Consider the following 24,882-nt stretch of genomic DNA (forward strand, 5'->3'; position numbering starts at 1 on the left):
ATGAAGAGGGCACAACTACTCCTATACCCTGGGAAGGGCAAGCCCCTTCTCTCTAGGAGATGTTAACTTTCAGGAGAAATGCCCGCCCATCCAGATCACTAGGATCAATTCTAGAGATCAATGTGCCCTCTCTATAACCTCCTCTTATTCATTCCTGGATATTTTACTTCCAAATGTGTTCAATGTATCCCCGTTTCTTAATTCCAATTGCCATCATCAAAGTTTAGGCATTTATTAGTTTTCTCTACTATGATGATTTCCCTTTAGTCTCCCTACTTGTAGATTTCCTCCTCTTCCTTCCACTTTTCAGAGTATTTTCAACCTTACCCTTCTGAGTCATAGATACTATTCTGACCCCTTCATACCCCTGCTTAATAACCTTGGAGAGCTCACCACTACCATCAGAATAAAGTCCGGACCTCACTGCCCCTCATGATCCACCCCCAACCAGGTTCCAGGCCTCATCCATGGCCACTCTGCTCTGGTTAAGCCAAACCACTCCAGGTTCCCAGAGCGCAACACATACTTTTGGCCCTCCATGACCTTGAACATGCTCTCCTAGCTTCTCAGAAAGTCTTTCCCTTCTCCAACATTTAAAATACTTATACACCTGTTCAGTTCCAGCTTATATGGTTTGTCTATCAACTCTACCTGGAGGTGTATTGTAAAATGTTATCCATATGAAAAGAAGCCAAGTGGTTTATTTGATTTCACCATCTTCTTTATTATTAGTATTTATTGAGGACTACAGTATTAAGGAATCAAAAAATCATCCCAAGCACCTAACACAATCCTTGATGTGGAATAAGTGCCCAATTAATATTTGTTAGATGTAAACAGAACATATAAATAATGATAAAACTACCTCATGTTAAGTATCAATGAAGCAACAGGAGGAATAATCGAGCTTTATGGAGGAAGGTGGTGGTGCTTTGATTATGTTGCATTTGAGACAGCGGTAGGATAACCAAGAAGATATATTCTTATTTTTAAGAAGAGTGGCAACTTAATGCAAGTAAATGAAGGGAGGGAAAGTAGACTAAAAACAAGAGAAGAAAATAATATTAAGAAAGCAGAAAATGATAGATACAGGTATATAAGAGAAAGGTGGAGAGTTAAATATGACAAGGAGAGATGTGAGTTCTTCAGAACAGTGAGTGAAGAATGAAATAGAATATTGAAAATACATCAGGAGGTATTTTAGTTGATGGATGGGACCTTACAAGTCACATTAAATACGTTTACCAGTTTGTTAATTAAAGACACAAAAAACTTTGTGCTCTCCATTAAAATAACATAGTTTTAATATTACAACATTTTGGAAAGACCACTTATCTTGCCTCTCATTGCTTCAGAGAAGGAGAAAATTAAAGAGCCATTTATCACCACCAGCTAGGTCCTTGGTGTTCCATGTGTTACAAAACAATTTCAATTCGGATGCTCAAATTGTTTTTAATTTTACGCAGCAATAGGAATGCATTTTTCAGCTCCATTCAAATGCCATTTTCTTAGGGAACAGCTAAGGAGTCTTTCACTGGAAAATCATGCAGTTCTCAGAAAAGAGACCCTACTATTTTCTGGCTCAATTTTATTCAATGACAGCATGATTTAGAAAGGCAATAGAACTATTATCGTTTTCTGAGTCTTAAAAAGTTTTGGTAAGATTTACCTCCACAGTCCCCTTATTTGGCACCTCAGGCAAGCCACCTAAGTACAGTGCCGCAGGTTTCCTACCAGGTAACAGGGACTTCTTCCCCCAGCATCAGTGCTGTGACATGATATTAAGCCTTCCTCATTCTCACCCTACTCACCCACCATGTGTTATCACTTAAATACTCATAAATGTCCTGGGCTCACTAATGAGGTGGTGTGGATAGGGCAGAGAAGTCCCTCTGTTAAATGATCTTCATCTTTAAAATGATCTTCGAAAGCCACTGGCATGCAAGTTGGGTATACATGGTGAAAATAATGGGTAGTATTTTATGCAAAAAAATGCTATCAATGATCTTTAGTATGAGTTTAGTATAATGGTTCCTAACACAATGTGTTGGGTCATCTGCATGGACTAATCACAGAGCTTTGATTTCACTTTTCTGAAAGGTAACATGGTTTGTCTTAGAGGAGACTATGGAGCTGACAAACCTGTCTTCTACTTTTGCTACCTACTACCTGTGAGACCTTGAGATTTGATTTACTTTCTCTCAAAAATGGGCATAATATCTAGTTCTCAATGTTGTTAGATAGTTCAAATGAGATAAAGCATCAGCCTTACAGGTAGATGGAACTCAATCCTTGGTATTCCTCATTCAAAAAGATATTTATGAAGCATCTTCTATGGGCCAGCCCTGGGCTGAGAACGTACAGATGAATAAGCCCTACTCCTTGCTCCGAAAGCACACGCAATATAATAGGAAAAACAGGCATGTATAATAAGTGGTGGTGATTCTCAGCCATGGGTGCTATTCTGGATGTGTGGGAAGCTTGGGCGGGGCACAGAGAGCATGGCAGCTGCACTGGGGAGGTAGGTAGGCCTATCATAGAAAGCTTCACAGAAGAGGTGTTTGACACTGTATAGAAAAATGATAGATACAATGAGGAGAATGGCCATTTGTGAGTAGGTCTGTGTATTTTTTCAGACAAAGAACATTCCAAGCACTTAGCCCTCCAATGCTGAAAGCTTTAAGGGTTTTTTTGTTGTTGTTTTTTGTTTAAATTTAAATATATATATATTGTATACTATTTTTAATTGAAGTGTAGTTGATTTACAATGTTGTGTTAGTTTTGGGTCTACAACAGAGTAATTTAGTTACATATATGTGTGTGTGTGTGTGTGTGTGTGTATGTATATATATAAATACACTTTTTCACACTCTTTTTCATTATAGTTTATTACACAATATTGTATATACTTCCCTGTGCAATACAGTAGGACCTTGTTGTTTATCTATTTTATGTATAGTAGTTTATATGTGCCTATCCCAAACTTCCAATTTATCCCTCTCCACCCCGTTTTCCCTTTGGTAACCATAAGTTTGTTTTCTATGTCTGTGAATCTGTTTCTGTTTTGTAAATAAGTTCATTTGTATCATTTTTTAGATTCCACATCTAAGTGATATCATATGATATTTGTCTTTCTCTGTCCAACTTACTTCACTTAGTATGAAAATCTCTAGGTCCATCCTTGTTGCTGCAAATGACATATTTCATACTTTTCTATGGATGAGTAATATTCCATTATGTATACATACCACATCTTCTTTATCCATTCATCTGTCGATGGACATTTAGGTTGCTTCCATGTCTTGGCTATTGTAAATAGTGCTGCTGTGAACACTGGGGTGTGTGTATCTTTTCAAATTAGAGTTTTGGCTTTTCCAGATATAGGACCAGGAGTGGGATTGATGGGTCATATGGCAACTCTATTTTTAGTTTTTTAAGGAACCTCCATACTGTTTTCCATAGTGGCTGCACCAGTGTTTTCCATAGTGGCTGCACCAGTTTATATTCTCACCAACAGTGTAAGAGGGTTCCCTTTTCCCCACACCCTCTCCAGCATTTATTGTTTATAGACTTTTTCATGACCAATGTGACGTTGGTACCTCATTGTAGTTTTGATTTGCATTTCTGTAATAATTAGCCATGTTGAGCATCTTTTCATGTGCCTGTTGGACGTCTATGTGTCTTCTTTGGAGAAATGTCTATTTAGATCTTCTGCCCATTTTTTTAAATGTTTTTTTTTTATATATATTCAGCTGTATAAGCTATTCGCATATTTTGGAGATTAATCCCTTGTCAGTCTCACTGTTTGCAAATATTTTCTCCCATTCTGTAGGTTGTCTTTTCATTTTGTTGATGGTTTCCTTTGCTATGGAAAAGCTTCTCAGTTTTAGGTCCCATTTGTTTATTTTTGCTTTTGTTTCCATTACGCTAGGAGACAAATCCAAAAAACAATGTCACTGCAATTTAAGTCAAAGAGTGTTCTGCCTATGTTTTCCTCTAGAGGTTTTACAGTATCTGGTCTTTCATTTAGATCTTTAATCCATTTTGAGTTTATTTTTGTATATGGAGTTAGAGAATGTTCTCATATCATTATTTTTTACATGTAGCTGTCCAGTTTTCCCAGCACCACCTACTAAAGAGACTGTCTTTTCTCCGCTGTATATTCTTGCCTCCTTTGTTGTAGAGTAATTGACCATAAGTGTGTGGGTTTATTTCTGGGCTTTTGATCCTGTTCCATTGATCTTTGTGTCTGCTTTTGTGCCAGTACCATATGGTTTTGGTTGCTATAGCTTTGTAGAATAGTCTGAAGTGAGGCAGCATGAATCTTCAAGCTCTGTTCTTCTTTCTCAAGATTATTTTGGCTATTAGAGGTCTTTTGTATTTCCATACATATTTTTAAATTTTTAAATTTATTTTTAAATTTTTTGGTTTTTGGTGAAAAATGCCATTGGTAATTTGATAGGGATTGCATTGAATCTGTAGATTGCCTTGGGTAGTATGGTTATTTTCACAATACATATTCTTCCAATCCAAGAACACAGTATATCTTTCTGTTTGTGTTGTGTTCAATTTCTTTCATCAGTGTCTTATAGTTTTCTGAGGACAGGTCTGTTGCCTCCTTAGGTAGGTTTATTGCTAGGTATGTTATTCTTTTTGCTGCAATGCTAAATGAGATTGCTTCCTTAATTTCTCTCTCTTATCTTTCGTTCTTAGTGTATAGAATTGCAACAGATTTCTATATATTTAATTTTGTATCCTGCAACTTTGCTGAATTCACTGATGCCCTCTGGTAGTTTTCTCTTGGCATCTTTAGGATTTTCTCTGTATAGTTTCATGTCATCTACAAACAATCACAGTTTTACTTCTTCCTTTCCAATTTGGATTCCTCTTATTTCTTTTTCCTCCCTGATTGCTATGGCTAGCACTTCCAAAACTGTGTTGAATAAAATGGTGAGAGTAGGCATCCTTGTCTTGTTCCTGATCACAGAGAGAATCCTTTCACCTTTTCACCATTGAGTGTGATGTTAGCTGTGGGTCTGTCATATATAGCCTTTATTATGTTGAGGTATAGTCCATCTATGCCCACTTTCTGAAGAGTTTTTATCATAAATTGGTGTTGAATATTGTCCAAAGCTTTTTCTGCATCTACTGAGATGACCATATTGTTTTTATTCTTTAATTTGTTAATGTGGTGTATCACACTGATTGATTTGAGGATATTGAATTATCCTTGCATCCCTAGGATAAATCCCACTTGGTCATGGTGTATGCTCCTTTTAGTGTATTGTTGGATTCAGTTTGCTAGTATTTTGTCAACGATTTCTGCATCTATGTTCATCAGTGATATTGGCCTGTAACTTTCTTTTTTGTGGTATCCTTTCTGGCTTTGATATCAAGGTGACAGTGACCTTGTAGAATGAGTTTGGGAGTGTTCATTCCTCTGCAATTTTTTGGAAGTTTCAGAAGGATAAGTGTTAACTCTTCTCTAAATGTTTGATAGAACTGACCTGTGAAGCCATCTGGTTCTGGACTTTTGTGTGTTGGGAACTTTTAAATTATTGATTCAATATCATTTCTGGTAATTTGTCTGTTCATATTTTCTATTTCCTCCTGGTTCAGTCTTGGAAGATTGTACCTTTCTAAGAATTTCTTCATTTCTTCTAGGTTGTCTATATTATTGGTGTATAGTTGCTTGTAGTAGTCTCTTATGATCCTTTTTATTCTGTGGTGTCAGTTGTAATTTCTCCTTTTTAATTTCTGATTTTATTGAATTGGACCCTCTCCCCTTTTTCCTTGATGAGTCTGGCTAAAGGTTTATCAATTTCATTTATGTTTTCAAAGAACCAGCTTTTAGTCTCATTGATCTTTTCTAATTTTTTTTTAGTCTCTATTTTTTTAATTTTAGAATTTTGTTTTTTATACAGCAGGTTCTTATTAGTTATCCATTTTATACATATTAGTGTATATATGTCAATCCCCACCTCCCAATTCATCCCATCACCACCTCCCACCACTTTTCCCCCTTGGTGTCCATATGTCTGTTCTCTATATCTGTGTCTCTATTTCTGCCCTGCAAACCAGTTCATCTGTACCATTTTCTTAGGTTCCACATATATGCATTAATATATGATATTTGTTTTTCTCTTTCTGACTTACTTCACTCTGTATGACAGTCTCTAGATCCATCCATGTCTCTACAAATGACCCAATTTCATTCCCTTTTATGGCTGAGTAATATTCCAATGTGTATATGTACCACATCTTCTTTATCCATTCGTCTGTTGATGGGTATTTAGGTTGCTTCCATGACCTGGCTATTGTAAATAGTGCTGCAATGAATATTGGGGTGCATGTGTCTTTTTGATTTATGGTTTCCTCTGGGCATATGCCCAGTAGTGGGATTGCTGGATCACATGGTAATTCTATTTTTAGTTTTTTAAGGAACCTCCATACTGTTCTCCAAGTGGCTGTATCAATTTACATTCCCACCAACAGTGCAAGAGGGATCCTTTACTCCACACCCTCTCCAGCATCTGTTGTTTGTAGATTTTCTGATGATGCCCATTCTAACAGGTGTGAGGTGATACCTCACTGTAGTTTTGATTTGCATTTCTCTAATAATTAGTGATGTTGAGCAGCTTTTCATGTGCTTCTTGGCCATCTGTATGTCTTTGGAGAAATGTCTATTTAGGTCTTCTGCCCATTTTTTGATTGGGTTGTTTCTTTCAGGTGGAGCTGCACGAGCTGTTTATATATTTTGGAGATTAATCCTTTGTCCATTGGTTCATTTGCAAATATTTTCTCCCATTCTGAGGGTTGTCTTTTCATCTTGTTTGTAGTTTCCTTTGCTTTGCAAAAGCTTTTAAGTTTCATTAGGTCCCATCTGTTTATTTTTGTTTTTATTTCCATTATTCTAGGAGGTGGATCAAAAAAGATCTTGCTGTGATTTATGTCAAAGAGTGTTCTTCCTATGTTTTCCTCTAGTAGTTTTATAGTGTCCAGTCTTACATTTAGGGCTCTAATCCATTTTGAGTTTATTTTTGTGTGTGGTGTTAGGGAGTGTTCTAAATTCATTCTTTTACATGTAGCTGTCCAGTTTTCCCAGCAACACTTATTGAAGAGGCTGTCTTTTCCCCATTATATATCCTTGCCTCCTTTGTCATAGATTAGTTGACCATAGGTGCATGGGTTTATCTCTGTGCTTTCTGTCCTGTTCCATTGATCTATATTTCTGTTTTTGTGCCATTACCATATTGTCTTGATTACTGTAGCTTTGTAGTATAGTCTGAAGTCAGGGAGTCTGATTCCTCCAGCTCCATTTTTTTCCCTCAAGACTGCTTTGGCTATTTGGGGTCTTTTTTGTCTCCAGACAAATTTTAAGATTTTTTGTTCTAGTTCTGTAAAAACTGCCATTGGTAATTTGATAGGGATTGCAATGAATCTTTAGATTGCTTTGGGTAGTATAGTCATTTTCACAATATTGATTCTTCCAATCCAAGAACATTGTACCTCTCTCCATCTGTATCATCTTTAATTTCTTTCATCAGTGTCTTATAGTTTTCTGCATGCAGGTCTTTTGTCTCCCTAGGTAGGTTTATTCCTAGGTATTTTATTCTTTTTGTTGCAGTGATAAATGGGAGTGTTTCCTTAATTTCTCTTTCAGATTTTTCATCATTAGTATATAGGAATGCAAGAGATTTCTGTGCATTAATTTTGTATACTGCAGCTTTACCAAATTCATTGATTAGCTCTAGTAGTTTTCTAGTGGCATATTTAGGATTCTCTATGTATAGTATCATGTCATCTGCAGTGACAATTTTACTTCTTCTTTTCCAATTTGTATTCCTTTCATTTCTTTTTCTTTTCTGATTGCCGTGGCTAGGACTTCCAAAACTATGTTGAATAATAGTGGCGAGAGTGGACATCCTTGTTTTGGTCCTAATCTTAGAGGAAATACTTTCAGTTTTTCACCATTGAGAATGATGTTTGCTGTGGGTTTGTTATATATGGCCTTTATTATGTTGAGGTAGGTTCCCTCTATGCCCACTTTCTGGAGAGTTTTTATCACAAATGGGTGTTGAATTTTGTCAAAAGCTTTTTCTGCATCTATTGAGATGATCATATGCTTTTTCTTCTTCAGTTTGTTAATCTGGTATATCACATTGATTTATTTGTATATATTGAAGAATCCTTGCATCCCTGGGATAAATCCCACTTGAACATGGTGCATGATCCTTTTAATGTATTGTTGGATTCTGTTTGCTAGTATTTTGTTGAGGATTTTTGCATCTATATTCATCAGTGATATTGGTCTGTAATTTTCTTTTTTTGTAGTATCTTTGTCTGGTTTTGGTATCAGGGTGATGGTGGCCCTGTAGAATGAGTTTGGGAGTGTTCCTTCCTCTGCAGTTGTTTGGAAGAGTTTGAGAAGGATGGGTGGTAACTCTCTTCTAAATGTTTGATAGAATTCACCTGTGAAGCCATCTGGTCCTGGACTTTTGTTTGTTGGAAGATTTTTAATCACAGTTTCAATTTCATTACTTGTGATTGGTCTGTTCCTATTTTCTATTTCTTCCTGGTTCAATCTTGGAAGGTTATACCTTTCTAAGAATTTGTCTATTTCTTCCAGGTTGTCCATTTTATTGGCATAGAGTTGCTGGTAGTAGTCTCTTAGGATGCTTTGTACTTCTGCAGCATCTGTTGTAACTTCTCCTTTTTCATTTCTAATTTTATTGATTTGAGTCCTCTCCCTCTTTTTCTTGATGGCTAATGGTTTATCAATTTTGTTTATCTTCTCAAATAACAAGCTTTTAGTTTTATTGATCTTTGCTCTTGTTTTGTTTCTATTCCATTTCTTTCTGCGCTGATCTTTATGATTTCTTTCCTTCTACTAACTTGGGATTTTGTTTCTTCTTCTTTCTGCAGTTGCTTTAGGTGTAAAGTTAAGCTATTTGAAATTTTTCTTGTTTCCCGAGGTAAGCTTGTATTGCTGTAAAGATCCCTCTTAGAACTGGTTTTGCTATGTCCATAGGTTTTGGATCACAGTGCTTTTGTTGTCATTTGTCTCTAGGTATTTTCTGATTTCCTCTTTGATTTCTTCAGTGATCCATTGGTTGTTTAGTAACATATTGTTTAGCCTCCATGTGTTTGTGTTTTTTGCAGTTTTTTTCTTGTAGTTGATTTCTCATCTCATAGCATGTGGTTGGAAAAGATGCTTGACATGATTTCAGTTTTCTTAAATTTATTGAGTCTCGTTTGTGGTCTAGCATGTGATCTATCCTGGAGAATATTCCATGTGCACTTGAAAAGAATGTGTATTCAGCTGCTTTCAGGTTGAATGCTCTATAAATATCAATTAAGTCCTCATAGTCTAGTGTTAGTTAAGGCCTATGTAAGTTTTCTTATTGATTTTCTATCTGAATGATCCATCCATCGATGTAAGTGGGGTGGTAAAGTCCCCCACTATTATTGTGTTACCGTCAATTTTCTCTTTTATAGCTGTTAGCATTTGTCTTATGTATTGAGGTGCTCCTATGTTGGGTGCACATATATTTTCAATTGTTATATCTTCTTGGATTGATCCCTTGATCATTATGTAGTGTCCTTGTCTCTTGTAACAGTCTTTAAAGTCTATTTTGTCTGATATAAAAGTATTACTACTCCAGCTTTCTTTTATTTCCACTTGCATGGAATATCTTTTTCCATCCCCTCACTTTCAGTCTGTATGTCTCTCTAGATCTAAGGTGAATCTCTAAATAAATAAATAAAGTGAATCTCTTGTAGTTGGCATATATATGAGTCTTGTTTTTGTAGCCATTCAGCCAGTCTGTGTCTTTTGGTTGGAACATTTAGTCCATTTACATTTAAGGTAATCACTAATATGTATGTTCTTATTGCCATTTTATTAATTGTTTTGTATTTCTTTTTGTACATCTTTTTTTTTTCTTTTGTTCTCTTATCCTATGGTTTGATGACTATCTTTAGTGTTATCCTTGGATTCCTTTTTCTTTTTTGTTTGTATCTATTATAGATTTCTGGTTTGCCGTTACCATGAGTTTTTTTTTATAGTGGTCTGTATATATATGCAGCTGTTTTCAATTGCTGATCTCTTCATTTCAAATGCATTTTAAACACCCTTGATTTGTACTCTCCTCCCCTCATGCTGTTTTTGATACCCTACTTTACATCTAGTTGTTTTGTGTATCCTTTAACCACTTATTGTGGATACAGATGACTGTACTACTTTTCTCTTTTAACCTCCCTACTAGCTTTGTGTGTGGATGATTTCCTACGTTTACTGTATGTTTGCCTTTACAAGTGAGCTCTTTCCTTCTGTACTTTTCTTGTTTCTAGTTGTGACCTTTTCTTTCTTGCCCAGAGAATTTCCTTTAACATTTGCTGTAAAGCTGGTTTGGCTTTACAACAATTCTTTTAGCTTTTGAAAGCTTTAAGTTTCAGCTGTGCTTTCTTTCCTTGGTTCTTTCCACTACACTTCTCAGAATTCCATCTGGCTGGCCTCTCTGCCTCAAGAGGTGAAATAGCCAGGCAGTTGTCACCTATAATTTCTTAGTCATGGTAGAACTAGCAGCATGCTGTGTATGTAGCCAATGATACAGAAAGGATGAAACCTACTTGGTCCCAAGGGGAAGATATTTGATTTTTTTTTTTTTTTAATACCACTTAGAAGCTATCAGGTAGCTTCTAATACCGACTGCAATTACTGCTTAAATGTTACTATCAGGGTATAACAAAAATTCCCTTGCATCTGTAGGTCTTGACTATCAGGTAATTCACCATATATGTCTTAGTAGAGTAAAAGGGTAATTATATGTTGTAAAAAGCTCCGTTTGTTCCAGATTCACATGCTAGGAGAAATTGGCTGACTTTGTGTAACACAAAAGGAGTCAATTTCTGTGAGCACTTCATGGTACCTTTTGCACTTAATCTAAGTGTCACTAAAACTTTTAAAGGGACATTTTTGGAATAATTTGGGGCAGAATATTAAAGTAATTAGTTTAAGGTAGTGATAAGTGAGATTACTGAATATTTCTTTGTTTTCATTATATGGGCCAGGTTATTGGTGAGGAAACTATCAGTGATTCCAGTTACTCATTAATCTTGCTTAGTAAGCATCATTGATCTTTACCCAAGGAATGTTGGCACTCTCTAAACCAGTGGAAGATAAATGGTAAAGGAAAAGCCTGAACAGTTTAAACAAAAAAATACAATTCGCAAATAAGCACATAGAAAAGAAAAGGTCATTCTCATAAAGAAAGAAATACTCATAAATCTGAGGCATCATTTTGTACCTATTATCAATTTTTTTTAAATTATAATAGCTGGGCTTATAAGATTGTGGTGAAACTGGCACATATACGTATGTTTTTAGAAGCAATAAAATGGTAGAAACTTTTGAAAAGTAATTAATAACATAAGTCATGAAACATAACCAAATAAATATTTCCATTTGGGGGAATACATTCAAAGGAAATTGTCAAGTAAAAAAAAGTAATTGATATCACTATGTTCGTTGCAGCATTGTTTATAATATTAAAACAACAGAAATAACCCAAATATCCATTTGTAAAAGGATGATTAAATAAATTACATCTTCAGAGTAACATTATATAACACCAAAATAATAATTATGGAAACCTTGCCAGGAGTGATTAAATGATAATGTGGGGGGGGGAGGAGGAATGCAGATATGAAGTTATATATGGTCTGTGTATATTTAAAATGATATGAAACACGTGGAAATACAGAGAATCAGTAGCATAGAGTTTAAAGTACATACACTTGGCAACAAGAGGGGCTTTAGTTTGAATTCTGGCTCCATATTTGCAAGCTGTTGTTTTCTGACATGTTAAGTTCTTTGTGTTTTCTTAAATATAAAATGGGGATTCTCATACCTTCCTTATAGGACAGCTCCAAGAATTAAATTAGATGATTCTGTAAAGTCTGAGACAAGGCAGTGGAATTATATGTGAATTTTTTTTACTCTCTCTTATTTTGATTTCCATTAATTTAATTTTTTTAATTGAAGTACAGTTGATTTACAATGTGTTAGTTTGGGGTACAACAAAGTGATTCAGTTATGTATATGTATATATGAATACATATATATTCTTTTTCATATTCTTTTCCATTATAGTTTATTACACAATATTGAATATACTTCCCTGTGCAATATAGGGACCTTGTTGTCTACCTATTTTATGTATGGTAGTTTATATCTGCTAATCCCAAAGTCCTAATTTATCCCTCTCTGCCCCCTTTTCCCTTTGGTAACCATAAGTTTGTTTTCTATGTCTGTGAACCTGTTTCTGTTTTGTAAATAAGTTCATTTGTATTTTTTAGATTCCACATCTAAGTGATATCATATATTTGTCTTTCCCTGTCTGACTTACTTCACTTAGTATGATAATCTCTAGGTCCATGTGGCAAATGGCATCATTTCATCCTTTTTTATGGATGAGTAATATTCCATTATGTATCTATACCACACCTTCTTTATCCATTCATCTGTTGATGGACATTTAGGTTGCTTCCATGTCTTCGCTGTTGTAAATAGTGCTGCTATCAACACTGGAATGCATTTATCTTTTTGAATTAGAGTTTTCTCCAGATATACGCCTGGGAGTGGGATTGCTGGATCATATGGTAACTCTATTTTCAGGTTCTTAAGGAACTCCATACTGTTTACCATAGGGGCTGCACCAGTTTACATTCTCACCAACAGTGTAGAAGGGTTCCTTTTTCCCCACACCCTTTCCAGCATTTATTATTTGTAGACTTTTTGATGATGGTCATTCTGACTGGTGTGAGGTGATACCTCATTGTACTTTTGATTTGCATTTCTCTAATAATTAGCGATGTTGAGCATCTTTTCGTGTGCCTGTTAGCCAACCCAATATGTGTCTTCTTCGGAGACGTCTATTTAGGTCTTCTGCTCATTTTTTGATGGATTGTTTGGTTTTTTTGTTATTGAGTTTTATGAGCTGTTTGTATATTTTGGGAATTAACCCTTGTCGGTCACATCATTTGCAATTTTTCTCCTGTTCCCTACGTTGTCTTTTTGTTTCCTTTGCTATGCAAAAGCTTGTAAATTTGATTAGGTCCCATTTGTTTGTTTTTGCTTTTATTTCTATTGCCTGTGGGGAGTGACCTAAGAAAACATTGCTATGATTTATGTCAGAGAATTTTTTTTTATTGAAGTATAGTTGATTTACAATGTTGTGTTAATTTCTGCTGTACAGCAAAGTGATTCAGTTATACATATATACATTTTTTATATTCTTTTTCATATGGTTTATCACAGGATATTGAATATAGCTCCGTGTGCTATACAGTAGGACCTTGTTGTTTATCCATTCTATATATAATAGTTTGCATCTGCTAACCCCAAACTCCCAATCCATCCCTCCCCCACCCCCCTCCCCCTCGGCAACCACCAGTCTGTTCTTTGTTAATCTATTTCTGTTTTGTAAATAAGTCCATTTGTATCATTTTAGATTCCACATCTAAGTGATATCATATTACTTGTCTGTCTCTGTCTGATTTACTTCACTTAGTATGATAATCTGTCCATCCATGTTGCTGAAAATGGAATTATTTCATTCTTTTTATGATTAATATTCCAGTGTTGTATGTATGTGTGGGTGTATATATATATATGTGTGTGTATACATACACCACATCTTTATCCATTCATCTGCCTTTGGACATTGGTTGCTTCCATGTCTTGGCTATTGTGAATAGTGCTGCTATAAACACTGGGGTACATGTATCTTTTCAAGTTACAGTTTTCGTCTTTTCCAGGTATATGACCAGGAGTGGGATTGCTGTATCATATTGCCAACTCTATTTTTAGATTTTAGTTTTTGAGGAACCTCCATACTGTTTGTTTTCCATAATGGCTGCACCCATTTACATTCTCACCAACAGTATAGGAGTGTTTCCTTTTCTCCACACCCTCTCCAGCATTTGTTATTTGTAGACTTTTTAATGATAGCCATTCTAACCAGCATGAGATGATACCTCACTGTAGTTTTAAGTTGCATTTCTCTAGTAATTAGCCAGGTTGAGCAACTTTTCATGTGCCTGTTGGCCGTCTATGTGTCTTCTTTGGAGAAATGTCTATTTAGGTCTCCTGCCCATTTTCTGATTGGGTCTTTTTTTTTTGATATTGAGCTGCATAATTGTATATATTGGAGATTAATCCCTTGTCGGTTGCATCATTTGCAAATATATTCTCCCATTCCATAGGCTGTCTTTTCATTTTGTTTCCTTTGCTGTGCAAAAGCTTGTAAGTTTGACTGGGTCCCATTTGTTTATTTTTGCTTTTATTTATATTGCTTTGGGAGACTGACCTAAGAAAACGTTGCTACAATTTATGTCAGAGAATGTTTTGTGTGTGTTCTCTTCTAGGTTTTACAGATCCAGTCTTAAATATTTAGGTCTTTGATCCGTTTGGGGTTTATTTTTGTGTATGGTGTTAGAGAGTGTTCTAATTTCATTTTTTTTACATGTAGCTGTCCAGTTTACCCAGCACCACTTACTGAAGAGACTGTCTTTTCTCCATTGTATATTCTTGCCTTCTTGTTGTAGATTAATTTCTGGGTTTTCTGTCCTGTTCCATTGATTCATATGTCTGTTTTTGTGCCAGCACCATACTGTTTTTATTACTGTAACTTTGTAGTATTGTCTGAAGTCTGGGAGGGTTATACCTCCAGCTTTTTTCTTTTTCCTCAGGATTGCTTTGGCAATTTTGGGTCTTCTGTGGTTCCATATAAATTTTAGAGTTATTTGTTCAAGTTCTGTGGAAAATGTCATGGGTCATTTGATAGGGATCACATTAAATCTGTAGATTGCTTTGGATAGTATGGTCATTTAAACAATATGAATTCTTCCAATCCAAGAGCATGGGGTATCTTTCCATTTCTTTGCCTCATCTTCAGTTTCCTTTATCAGTGTTTTATACTCAGCATATGTCTCATCTCCTTGGTCAGGTTTATTCCTAAGTATTTTTTTATGTAATTTTAAAGGGGATTTTTAACTTTCCCTTTTTGATATTTCATTGCTAGTGTAAAGAAATGCAACAGATTTCTATATATTAATTTTGTATCCTACGACTTTACCAAATTCATTGATGAGCTCTAGTAGTTTTCTGGTGGTGCCTTTAGGATTTTCTCTGTATAGTATCATGTCATCTGCATATAATGACAATTTTTCCTCTTCCCTTCCAATCTGGATACATTTTCTTTTTTTTTTTTTTTGATTGCTGTGGCTGATTTCTATTAATTTTATAATGTTGTTTTTACAACAGAAAACATTTTAATAATTTGATATTGACCACCAAAGTTATAATATACTCACAAGTCTACACCTTGTGGCATTGACTATATGGCTAATTGAAGTGATCTAAGTAATTATGCTTATTTAGTACTAAAGAAAGATCTCAAAGTGCACACTCTGCTAAATCATATGTTTATTTAACACTTATGTAGCTTTTACCATGTAAGACAGACAGACACTGTTCTAAACACTGTATTCATTGAATACCCTATGAGGAAGGTCACATTGGTCTATGTGGCAGAGCTGAAATTTGAACTCAGGCAGCCTGGCTACATGGTCCAGCTCCTCAATGCTATGCTGCCTTTCAGTTGGCCAATCAAAACATGCTTAGTGGACATAAGTGATGCTTGGCACTATGAGGGATGCCAGGAAACAAAGGATACAATCCTTAATTTGAAGAAGACGACCATTCTCTAGGCCTTAGCCATAGTCCCCAAATTCTGCTCTCTCAACCTCAGATAAATGTCATCCATGTCACAGTTAAACACCTCCTCTCACCCATAATAACAAAGGTTCTGAATGAAAATCTGCAGCCTATTTGCTTGGCTCTTTATGGCAATGTCAGTGTTTTCAAAGCATGTGCTGAGAAGTCTTAGAATTGTGTGAAGTTGCCTCATGTTCTGCAAATATTTTCCTCAGGTTTCTCTCTATACATATATGTGTATATACACACCTTCACACACTACATGTATATGTAACTAATGTTACAAATAAGTTTTTAAACTAATACTACAAACTAAAATTGCACACTGAAATACATTTTATTGTACACTTTAATACATAGGAAACTCACAATTCATTACAATATGCTCTTGGATTGTCATTGTGCATATCTCAGATGAAAGAGTCTCCCTCTGTCTCTAATTGAAGAGTATTCTGAGATTGCAAGACAAATTCTTTCAAAGCCAGAAAAACTGTTACCATTTGGAAGGTGATATGATGGTTAAGAAGAATGGCACGTCTAGATACCATTTCGAGCACAGGTATTTACCACATGAATTTGGGCAAGTTTTAAACCTTCCTTACCTTAATTTCCTCATCTGTCAAATGAGACAGTACATAACTCAGAGTTGTAAGAAATAAAGGATGTAAAAATATACTTAGAAAAGGAACTCAGGCAATAAGTACTCAATAAGTATTAGATACTACTATATATACCATATAATTGCTAGTGCAAAGATACAATATAATTTCTAGTGCAAATACTTATCTATAAAATCAGTCTTACCTTATCATGCAACCAAAATAAATACGGAATTACCTTAAATTCTAACTAATGTTGATATGCAACTGGAAATCCCATTTTTCAAGTTTTTGTGTTCATTCAACAGTTGAATTATTATTATTTTTACAAGTATTGCAAATATAAACTAATAAATTTATACTAATTAAATACTACTACAATTTTCAAATTTGCTGTTTAAAATTTTGTTAGAAAAAAATGTTCTGCCTTAAAAAAATAATATATTGCCTCATAGTGAAATTTGGTTTTATGTTACCTTATTCCAAGGGGAAAATAATTACCTCTTCCAAATATATTTCTTTTCATGGCTACCCTTCATTTAAAGTTTACTTTTGAATAATACATGTTGAAATCAAATTATAAAGAAATATTAGCCCCTTATCTGGTAGAGTGTTATACTGTGGTGGATGATTCTGCTTATCACCAAAGAACAGTCATTTAATCTCTCCTGTATTTCTTCCAACATTGATTCTTTTCATGACAATAAGACTATTAGAATGTGCAAAGATATTTTAAATAAATGATTGTGTTTGTTTTTTCTTTCTTTTCTTGCAGTCATTCCCAACACAGCACTACAACCCGCCAGCCTTCAGTGACTCTCCAACGGGCCATCTCCCTGGAAGGGTAAGACGATAAGAATAATACGGAGCCTTCTCTTAAACCAAACCGAGCACCCTTGTCACTTTGAGCATAAATTCTTTCCTTCCTTCCTCCCTCCCTCCCCACGTTACCCCTTTTTTTTCTTTCTGTTAGCAAATATCTATGAAGCTTATGTTATATATATGCCCAGCACCGTGCGAGGTACTACACTGAACAAGTCAAATAAGATCTTTTCCTTCAGAGGACTCATTATCTATTGAGAATGACAGAAATATAAACACACACCTGCACATAACAGTGTAAGCATCACACAGGAAATATGTATGAGGGATTAATGAAGGATCCAGAAAGGATATCTGACCGAGAATGGGTAACAAAGAGGGAGGGGGGAACAGGTCAGGATGGTTTCAGAGAAGATATAACTCTCAAGCTGAGAACTGAAGCATCTGTGGATATTTGCCTGACTGACAGATATTGGAAGGAAGGGCACTCCCTGCAGGAGAAAGAGCACATGCAAAAACATGAACATCTAAGCAGATTTCAGATGTCAAAAGGCCACTGAGTGATTTGGCGCAAGGTGTGCAAGGCAGGAAATGAGAATGGTGATGTTGGCTGGCCAGGCTTACGTGTAGAGGACTTAGAAGCTGAAGGGGCTGAGAAGAAGGAGTTAATATTTCCATCCACTTGCTTTATAATCGCAACTGATTTAATTGACAACACTTAATTGGTTACTGTATAAAAATTAAATCACTATTTTCCAATACCTGTTACCAACTATGCTTTGTTCAACCCTATTTCTCAATGACAAGTAGACTTCCTTAATGGCATTTCAGTTAAAATCTCTATTATTTAGTCTCTCTATTTTAAAATCTTGTGTTTTCAGTCAAACCTCTGTCTCTCTTTCCAACATAATTAAGACTTGGGGTCCACCAAAGTGCTCTGGAGTTGATAGAGGAGTAAGCTGCTCTCTCTCTCATACCGCCCTCTAGATCTTCCTTTCTCTTAGATTTCTTCTCTGGTAGAAATGAAGTTGTTTAAAAAAAAAAAATGGGAAATGGCATTCCTCACATTCTCCTGTAGCAGTCCTCCTTTCTGTTGGCTATCACGGGTGATGTAGCCTGGATGGGTAGAGAACCAAACACGCACCAATGCTAAGAAACTCAACTCCCCCAGCACGTGGTCCCCTGGGAGCATCAGCGATCTTTTCTACAAAACCCCCTGGCAGTAGCACACTGTAGTCCTCTGATGCACTCACCCACTTTGCCCCAGCTGTGTCAGTCCCTCCTCACAAGCACATAGTCACCCTTTCTCATCTGTCCTCAGCAGCTTCAAATGTGAGGCTTGCAGACATGAGCAGCATCCATCTTTCCTACCCCTCAGGTGGAACTTACTAGGGCTAGTCCTTGCCTCCTTTCTTTCTCCCTGCCTGACATTCTCATCTTCTCTCCCCAGGGCAAGTCAGCAAACTCCATGACCTAGTGGACATCCACTTGGGAGGGAGAGGTTAGCCTTTCCTTCCTGGAACAGCATAAAATCTTATAAACACTTCATGGGGTGCCCTTTCTTGCCTTTAGCGAAGGATATCCACTGCATGTCCGCAAACCCATGGGAACGTGAGTGAAAGGAATGTGACCTCTGCATGAACACTGCCCTCCCCTCAAAAGGATACCTCCTTCTCTTCCTAGTCCTACTCTTCTGTTTTTAGCAGTAAAGAACATCAAACAATTTTAGCTCCTCTATTAAAAAAGAAAACAAAAACTGAGATAGAGGTGGGGGAGGAGTCAAGATGGCATAAGTACATCAAGAATGGAACAATTCTGACAGAGCACCTGCTGAACACTAGCAGAGGACCTCGGACACCTAAAAGGACAAGAACAATCCCCATGCAACTGGGTAGGACAAAAGAAATTTTAAAAAGACAAGAGGAAACAGGACACAACCTGCACCCCTGGGGGGGAACTGAAAGATGAGAGGTTCCCCCACCCAGGGAAGCCCCCTCGTTAGTAGGGAGATCAGCTGGGGAGCTTCAGGGGCTCAGAGGATAGCACAGCGACCAGTCTGTGGCAGGCAGGACAGAGTAAGACCTACATGAATGTTTGGTGCCACAGCACGGCACGTCCCGGCCTGAGACATGTGTCTGCTGGTGCGGACAGAGGCTGGGTGCTAGAACCTGGGGTTTGGAGAGCAGACTCAGGGAGGGAACTGCTGTTAGCTGCAAAGAGAGAGCCTGAAGGTATGGGAGTACAGAGCTCTACAAGCGGGAATGTTTGTGGAAGAAGCCCTGGCCGCCGTTGCAGCCCCCTTCCCCACATGCCAGCCCCTGCCTCCCTGGGCACTAGAAGGGGCTCCTGCCTGAACAGGCCTGCAGGCCTCACCCTCCTTGGCCACCGCCTGCAAGAGCAGGCTCACTCACCCCCGCCCCTCCTCCAGCCCCACAGCCCAAGCAGGCTCAGATGCCCCATCCACTGCGGCTGCCTCCTTCACCCCTGCCCACCCCAGCAGGCTGGCATTTGCCCCACCTGTTGCTGCCTCTGACCCCACCCACCTGGGCAGGCTCTGGGGCAGCCTCGGGAAAAGACACTGGTGGAAGGCCCACATGCAGAGGTGGGGCTGAAACCACAGCTGAGCCTCATGGGCCATGCAACTAAGGAAGAAGAGCTGAAATCTCTCCTCACAGCTGTGGGAACTGCGGATTTACACCCCAGCTGCCGGCTTTGTAAACTCAGCACCTGCAGAATATCCAAATGAATGAGTGCTCCCCCAGCTGAGATGGGTCTAGCTTTAGCAACTGTGGGTTTGTGGGCACATACACATGGGGACTAGACTGGGCCAGAATCTGAGCTGCCTCCATAGCTCCCACAGCAGGCCCTGGTGCACAATTACTGCAGTCCTGGGACCTGACTGCAGTGGATCTGTGCTGGTAGTCTGGTGAAAACAACGCCTGAAAGACACCAGGGCCAATTGCCAGCATACCCGTTGTTAAGGTGGGTCTGAGAGAAGTTCCAGCAATAGTATAATTTATGAGCCAGCCCAACAGGTGAAAAGTGATGCAACAGAGCACACTCACAGTTGAATAGCTCTGGAGGAGGAAAACCCAGTGGCTTCTCTCCCAGAGAGAGTGCTCCAATCCTGCCTATGTCACACTGCAGGTCAGAAACACAGCTCAGAGACAGATCTCGGGGCCTCTACTCCAACTGGAGAGCAGACCCTGCCCCTGACAGGGCAGTGACAACCTCAGAGCAAGGGGAGGCCCCTATTCAATATCCAGTGCAGGCTCAGGTCACCACAACATCAGTCACTCCTCTTACCAAGGGGATAATGGCCAGCATACACTGAGGAAAGAGGTGACAGACAAGCATATTAAAAACAGCTCTAGCACCCAAAAATATTAAACCCACTTAGGCTATACAGGGACGTTCCCACATAAAAATAGCCCTACAAGACAGTCTGAGGGTCAGGCATCAGGAGAAAGAACCTCCCCCCCCCAGAGCATTTGGCTTTGAAGGCCAGTGGGTCCTGAGTGCAGGAGCTCCACAGGACTGGGAGAAACAGAGACTCCACTCTTGGAGGGTGCACACAAGGTCTCACATGCACTGGGACCCAGCACAAAGCAATACCTCCATAGGAACCAGGGCTAGACCTAACTAGGGGTCTTGGAGGGTCTCCTGAGGAGGCAAAGGTCAGCGGTAGCTCACTCTGGGGGCAAGGAAACTGGTGTTAGAGGCCCCAGGGAACACTGATCAGCATGATCTCTCCCAGAGGTCCCATTTTTGGCACCAAGACCTAGCCCCACCCAAAAGCCTACAAGCTCCAGAGCTGGAATGCCTCAGGCCAATCAACCAGCAAAACAGGAATACAGCTCCACCCATCAGCAGACAGACTGCCTAAAGTCATACTGAGCTCACAGCTACCTCAAAACGCACCCCTTGACACGGCCCTGCCCACCAGAGAGACAAGACCCAGCTCCACCCACCAGACAGCAGGCACCAGTCCCTTCCACCAGGAAGCCTGCACAAACCCCAGGACCAACCTCACCCACAGGGGGCAGACAACAGAACTAAGAGAAACTATGATCCTGCAGCCTGTGGAAAGGAGACCACAAACACAGAAAGGTAGACAAAAGGAGATGACAGAGAAATATGTTGCAAATGAAGGAACAAGATAAAAACTCACAAGAACAACTAAATCAAGAGGAGATAGGCAATCTACCTGAAGAATAATTCAGAGTAATGATAGTAAAGATGATCCAAAAGGTCAGAAAAAGAATGGAGGCACAGACAGAGAAGATACAAAAAAATGTTTAACAAGGAGCTAGAAGATTTAAAGAACAAACAGAGATGAACAACACATTAACTAGAAGGAATCAATAGCAGAATAACTGAGGCAGAAGTGAGCTAGAAGACAGAGTGGTGGAAATCACTGCCACAGAACAAAATAAAGAACAAAAAATGAAAAGAAATGAGGACAGTCTCAGAGACATCTGGGACAACATTAAACGCACCAACATTCACATTACAGGTGTCAACAAAGGAGAAGAGAAAGAGAAAGGGCCTGAGAAAATATTTGAAGATATTATAGCCAAAAACTTCCCTAATATGAGAAAGGAAACACTCAAGTCCAGGGAGTGCAGAGAGTCCCATACAGGATCAACCCAAGGAGGAACACAGACATATATTAATCTAACTGGAAAAAATTAAAGAGAAAAAATATTAAAGACAACAAGGGAAAAGCAACAAATAACATACAAGGGAATCTCCATAAAGTTTTCAGCAGAAACTCTGCAGGCCAGAAGGGAGTGGTAAAATATATTTAAAGTGATGAAATGGAAAAAGCTACAACCAAGAATACTCTACCCAGCAAGGCTTTGATTCAGATTTGACAGAGAAATCAAAAGCTTTACAGACAAGCAAAGGCTAAGAGAATTCACCACCAAACCACGTTTACAACAAATGCTAAAGGAACTTCTTTAGGTGGAAAGAGATCAGCAACTTAATACAACCTTATGTATATATAGACTGCTATATCAAAACCTCAAGGGGGGACTTCCCTGGTGGCACAGTGGTTAAGAATCCACCTGCCGGGCTTCCCTGGTGGCGCAGTGGTTGAGTCCACCTGCTGATGCAGGGGATGCGGGTTCGTGCCCCGGTCCAGGAAGATCCCACATGCTGCGGAGTGGCTGGGCCCATGAGCCACAGCCGCTGGGCCTGCACGTCTGGAGCCTGTGCTCCACAACAGGAGAGGCCACAGCAGTGAGAGGCCCGCGTACCACAATAAAAAAAAAAAAGAATCCACCTGCCAATGCAGGGGACATGGGTTCGAGCCCTAGTCTGGGAAGATCCCACATGTGGCAGAGCAACTAAGCCTGTGTGCCACAACTACTGAGCCTGCGAGCCACAAGTACTGAGTCCACGTGCTGCAACTACTGAAGCCCGCGTGCCTAGAGCCCATGCTCCACAACAAGAAGCCACCGCAATGAGAAGCCCGCACACTGCAACGAAGAGTAGCCCCCACTTGCCGCAACTAGAGAAAGCCCATGCACAGCAACGAAGACCCAGCACAGCCATAAACAAACAAGCAAACAATTTTTTTAAAAAATAAAACTTAAAAATTTTAAAAACCTCATGGGAACTGCAAACAAAAAAACTACAATAGATACACACACATACACACACACACACACACAAGCAACCCAAACACACACTAAAGATAGTCATAAAATCACAAGAGAACAAAAGAGGAAGGGAAGGAAAAAAGCTACAAAAACAAATCCAAGACAATTTTTTTAAATGTCAATAGGAACATACATATTGATAATTACCTTAAATGTAATAGGAACATACATACTGACAATTACCTTAAATGTAATAGGAACATATATATTGACAATTACCTTAAATGTAGTTGGATTAAACGCTTCAACAAAAAGACATAGACTGGCTGAGTGGATACAAAAACAAGACCCGTATATATACTGTCTACAAGAGACCCACTAGGGACACATACAGATTGAAAGTAAGAGGATGGAAAAAGGTATTCCATGCAAAAGGAAACCAAAAGAAAGATGGAGTAGCAATACTCATATCAGACGAAATAGACTTAAAGACTGTTACAAGGGACAAGGAAGAACACTACATGATCAATCCAAGAAGAAGATATAACAATTGTAAATATGTATGCACCCAACATAGTAGCACCTCAATATATAAGCCAAAGGCTAACAGCCATAAAAGGGGAAATCGAGAGTAACACAATAACAGTGGGGGACTTTAACACCCCACTTACACCAATGGACAGATCATCCAGACAGAAAATCAGTAAGTAAATACAGGCCTTAAATGACACATTAGACCAGATGGACTTAATTTTTCCATCCAAAAGCAGAAGAATATACTTTCTTCTCAAACGCACATGGAACATTCTCCAGGATAGATCATATATTGGGCCACAAATCAAGCCTCAGTAAATTTAAGAAAAATGAAATCATATCAAGCATCTTTTCATACCACAAGGCTATGAAATTAGAAATCAATTATAGGAAAAAAAACTGTTAAAAAACACAAACATGTAGAGATTAAACAATATGTTACTAAACAACCAGTGGATCACCAAAGAAATCAAAGAGGAAATCAAAAAATACCTAGAGACAAATGACAACAAAAACACTATGATCCAAAACCTATGGGACACAGCAAAAGCAGTTCTAAGAGGTAAGTTTTTAGCAATACAATCTTACCTCAGGAAACAAAATCTCAAATATTAACAACCTAACATTACAACTAAAGCAACTAGAGAAAGAAGAAGAAACAAAACCCAAAGTTAGTAGAAGGAAAGAAATCATAAAGGTCAGGGCAGAAATAAATGAAATGGAGACTAAAAAATAAAAAAGATCAGTGAAACTGAAAGCTGGTTCTTTTTCCTTTTTCTTTGAAAAGATAAACAAAATTGATAAACCATTAGCCAGACTCATCAAGAAAAAAAGGGAGAGGGCCCAAGTCAATAAAATCAGAAATGAAAAAGGAGAAATTACAACTGACACCACAGAAATAAAAAGGATCATAAGAGACTACTACAAGCAACTATACACCAATAATATGGACAACCTAGAAGAAAAGGACAAATTCTTAGAAAGGTACCATGTTCCAAGACTGAACCAGGAAGAAACAGAAAATATGAACAGACCAATCACAAGTACTGAAATTGAAACTCTGATTAAAAAACTTCCAACAAACAGAAGTCCAAGACCAGATGGCTTCACAGGTGAATTCTATCAAACATTTAGAGAAGAGTTAACACCTAGCCTTATGAAACTATTCCAAAAAAACTGAGAGGAATTAACACTCCCAAACTCATTCTATGAGGCTGCCATCACCCTGATACCAACCAGGCAGAGATACCACACACACAAAAAAATTACAGGCCAGTATCACTGAAGAACATAGTTGCAAACATCCTCAACAAAACACCAGCAAACTGAATCCAAGAACACATTGAAAGAGTCATACACCATGATCAAGTGGGATTTATCCCAGGGATGCAAGGATTTTTCAATATCCACAAATCAATCACTGTGATACACCACATCAACAAATTGAAGAATAAAAACCATGTGATCATCTCAATAGATGGAGAAAAGGCTTTGGACAAAATTCAACAGCCATTTATGATAAAAAGAAAGTGGGCAT

General features: G+C 38.1%; 1 protein-coding gene across 11 annotated transcripts in view; it reads left to right on the forward strand.

The window, feature by feature from the left end:
* DLG2 (discs large MAGUK scaffold protein 2) overlaps positions 1 to 24,882 on the forward strand; it is a 2,048,212-nt gene that overhangs the window by 1,613,825 nt on the left and 409,505 nt on the right. For all 11 annotated transcript variants that reach the window (XM_032641314.1, XM_032641323.1, XM_032641315.1 and 8 more), the window contains one exon: positions 17,156 to 17,224. In XM_032641314.1, coding sequence (XP_032497205.1) covers positions 17,156 to 17,224 — 69 coding nt within the window. The remainder of the gene's footprint in view (positions 1 to 17,155; positions 17,225 to 24,882) is intronic.

This window comes from Phocoena sinus, chromosome 8 (genome assembly GCF_008692025.1).
Source record: "Phocoena sinus isolate mPhoSin1 chromosome 8, mPhoSin1.pri, whole genome shotgun sequence".
NCBI lineage: Eukaryota > Metazoa > Chordata > Mammalia > Artiodactyla > Phocoenidae > Phocoena > Phocoena sinus.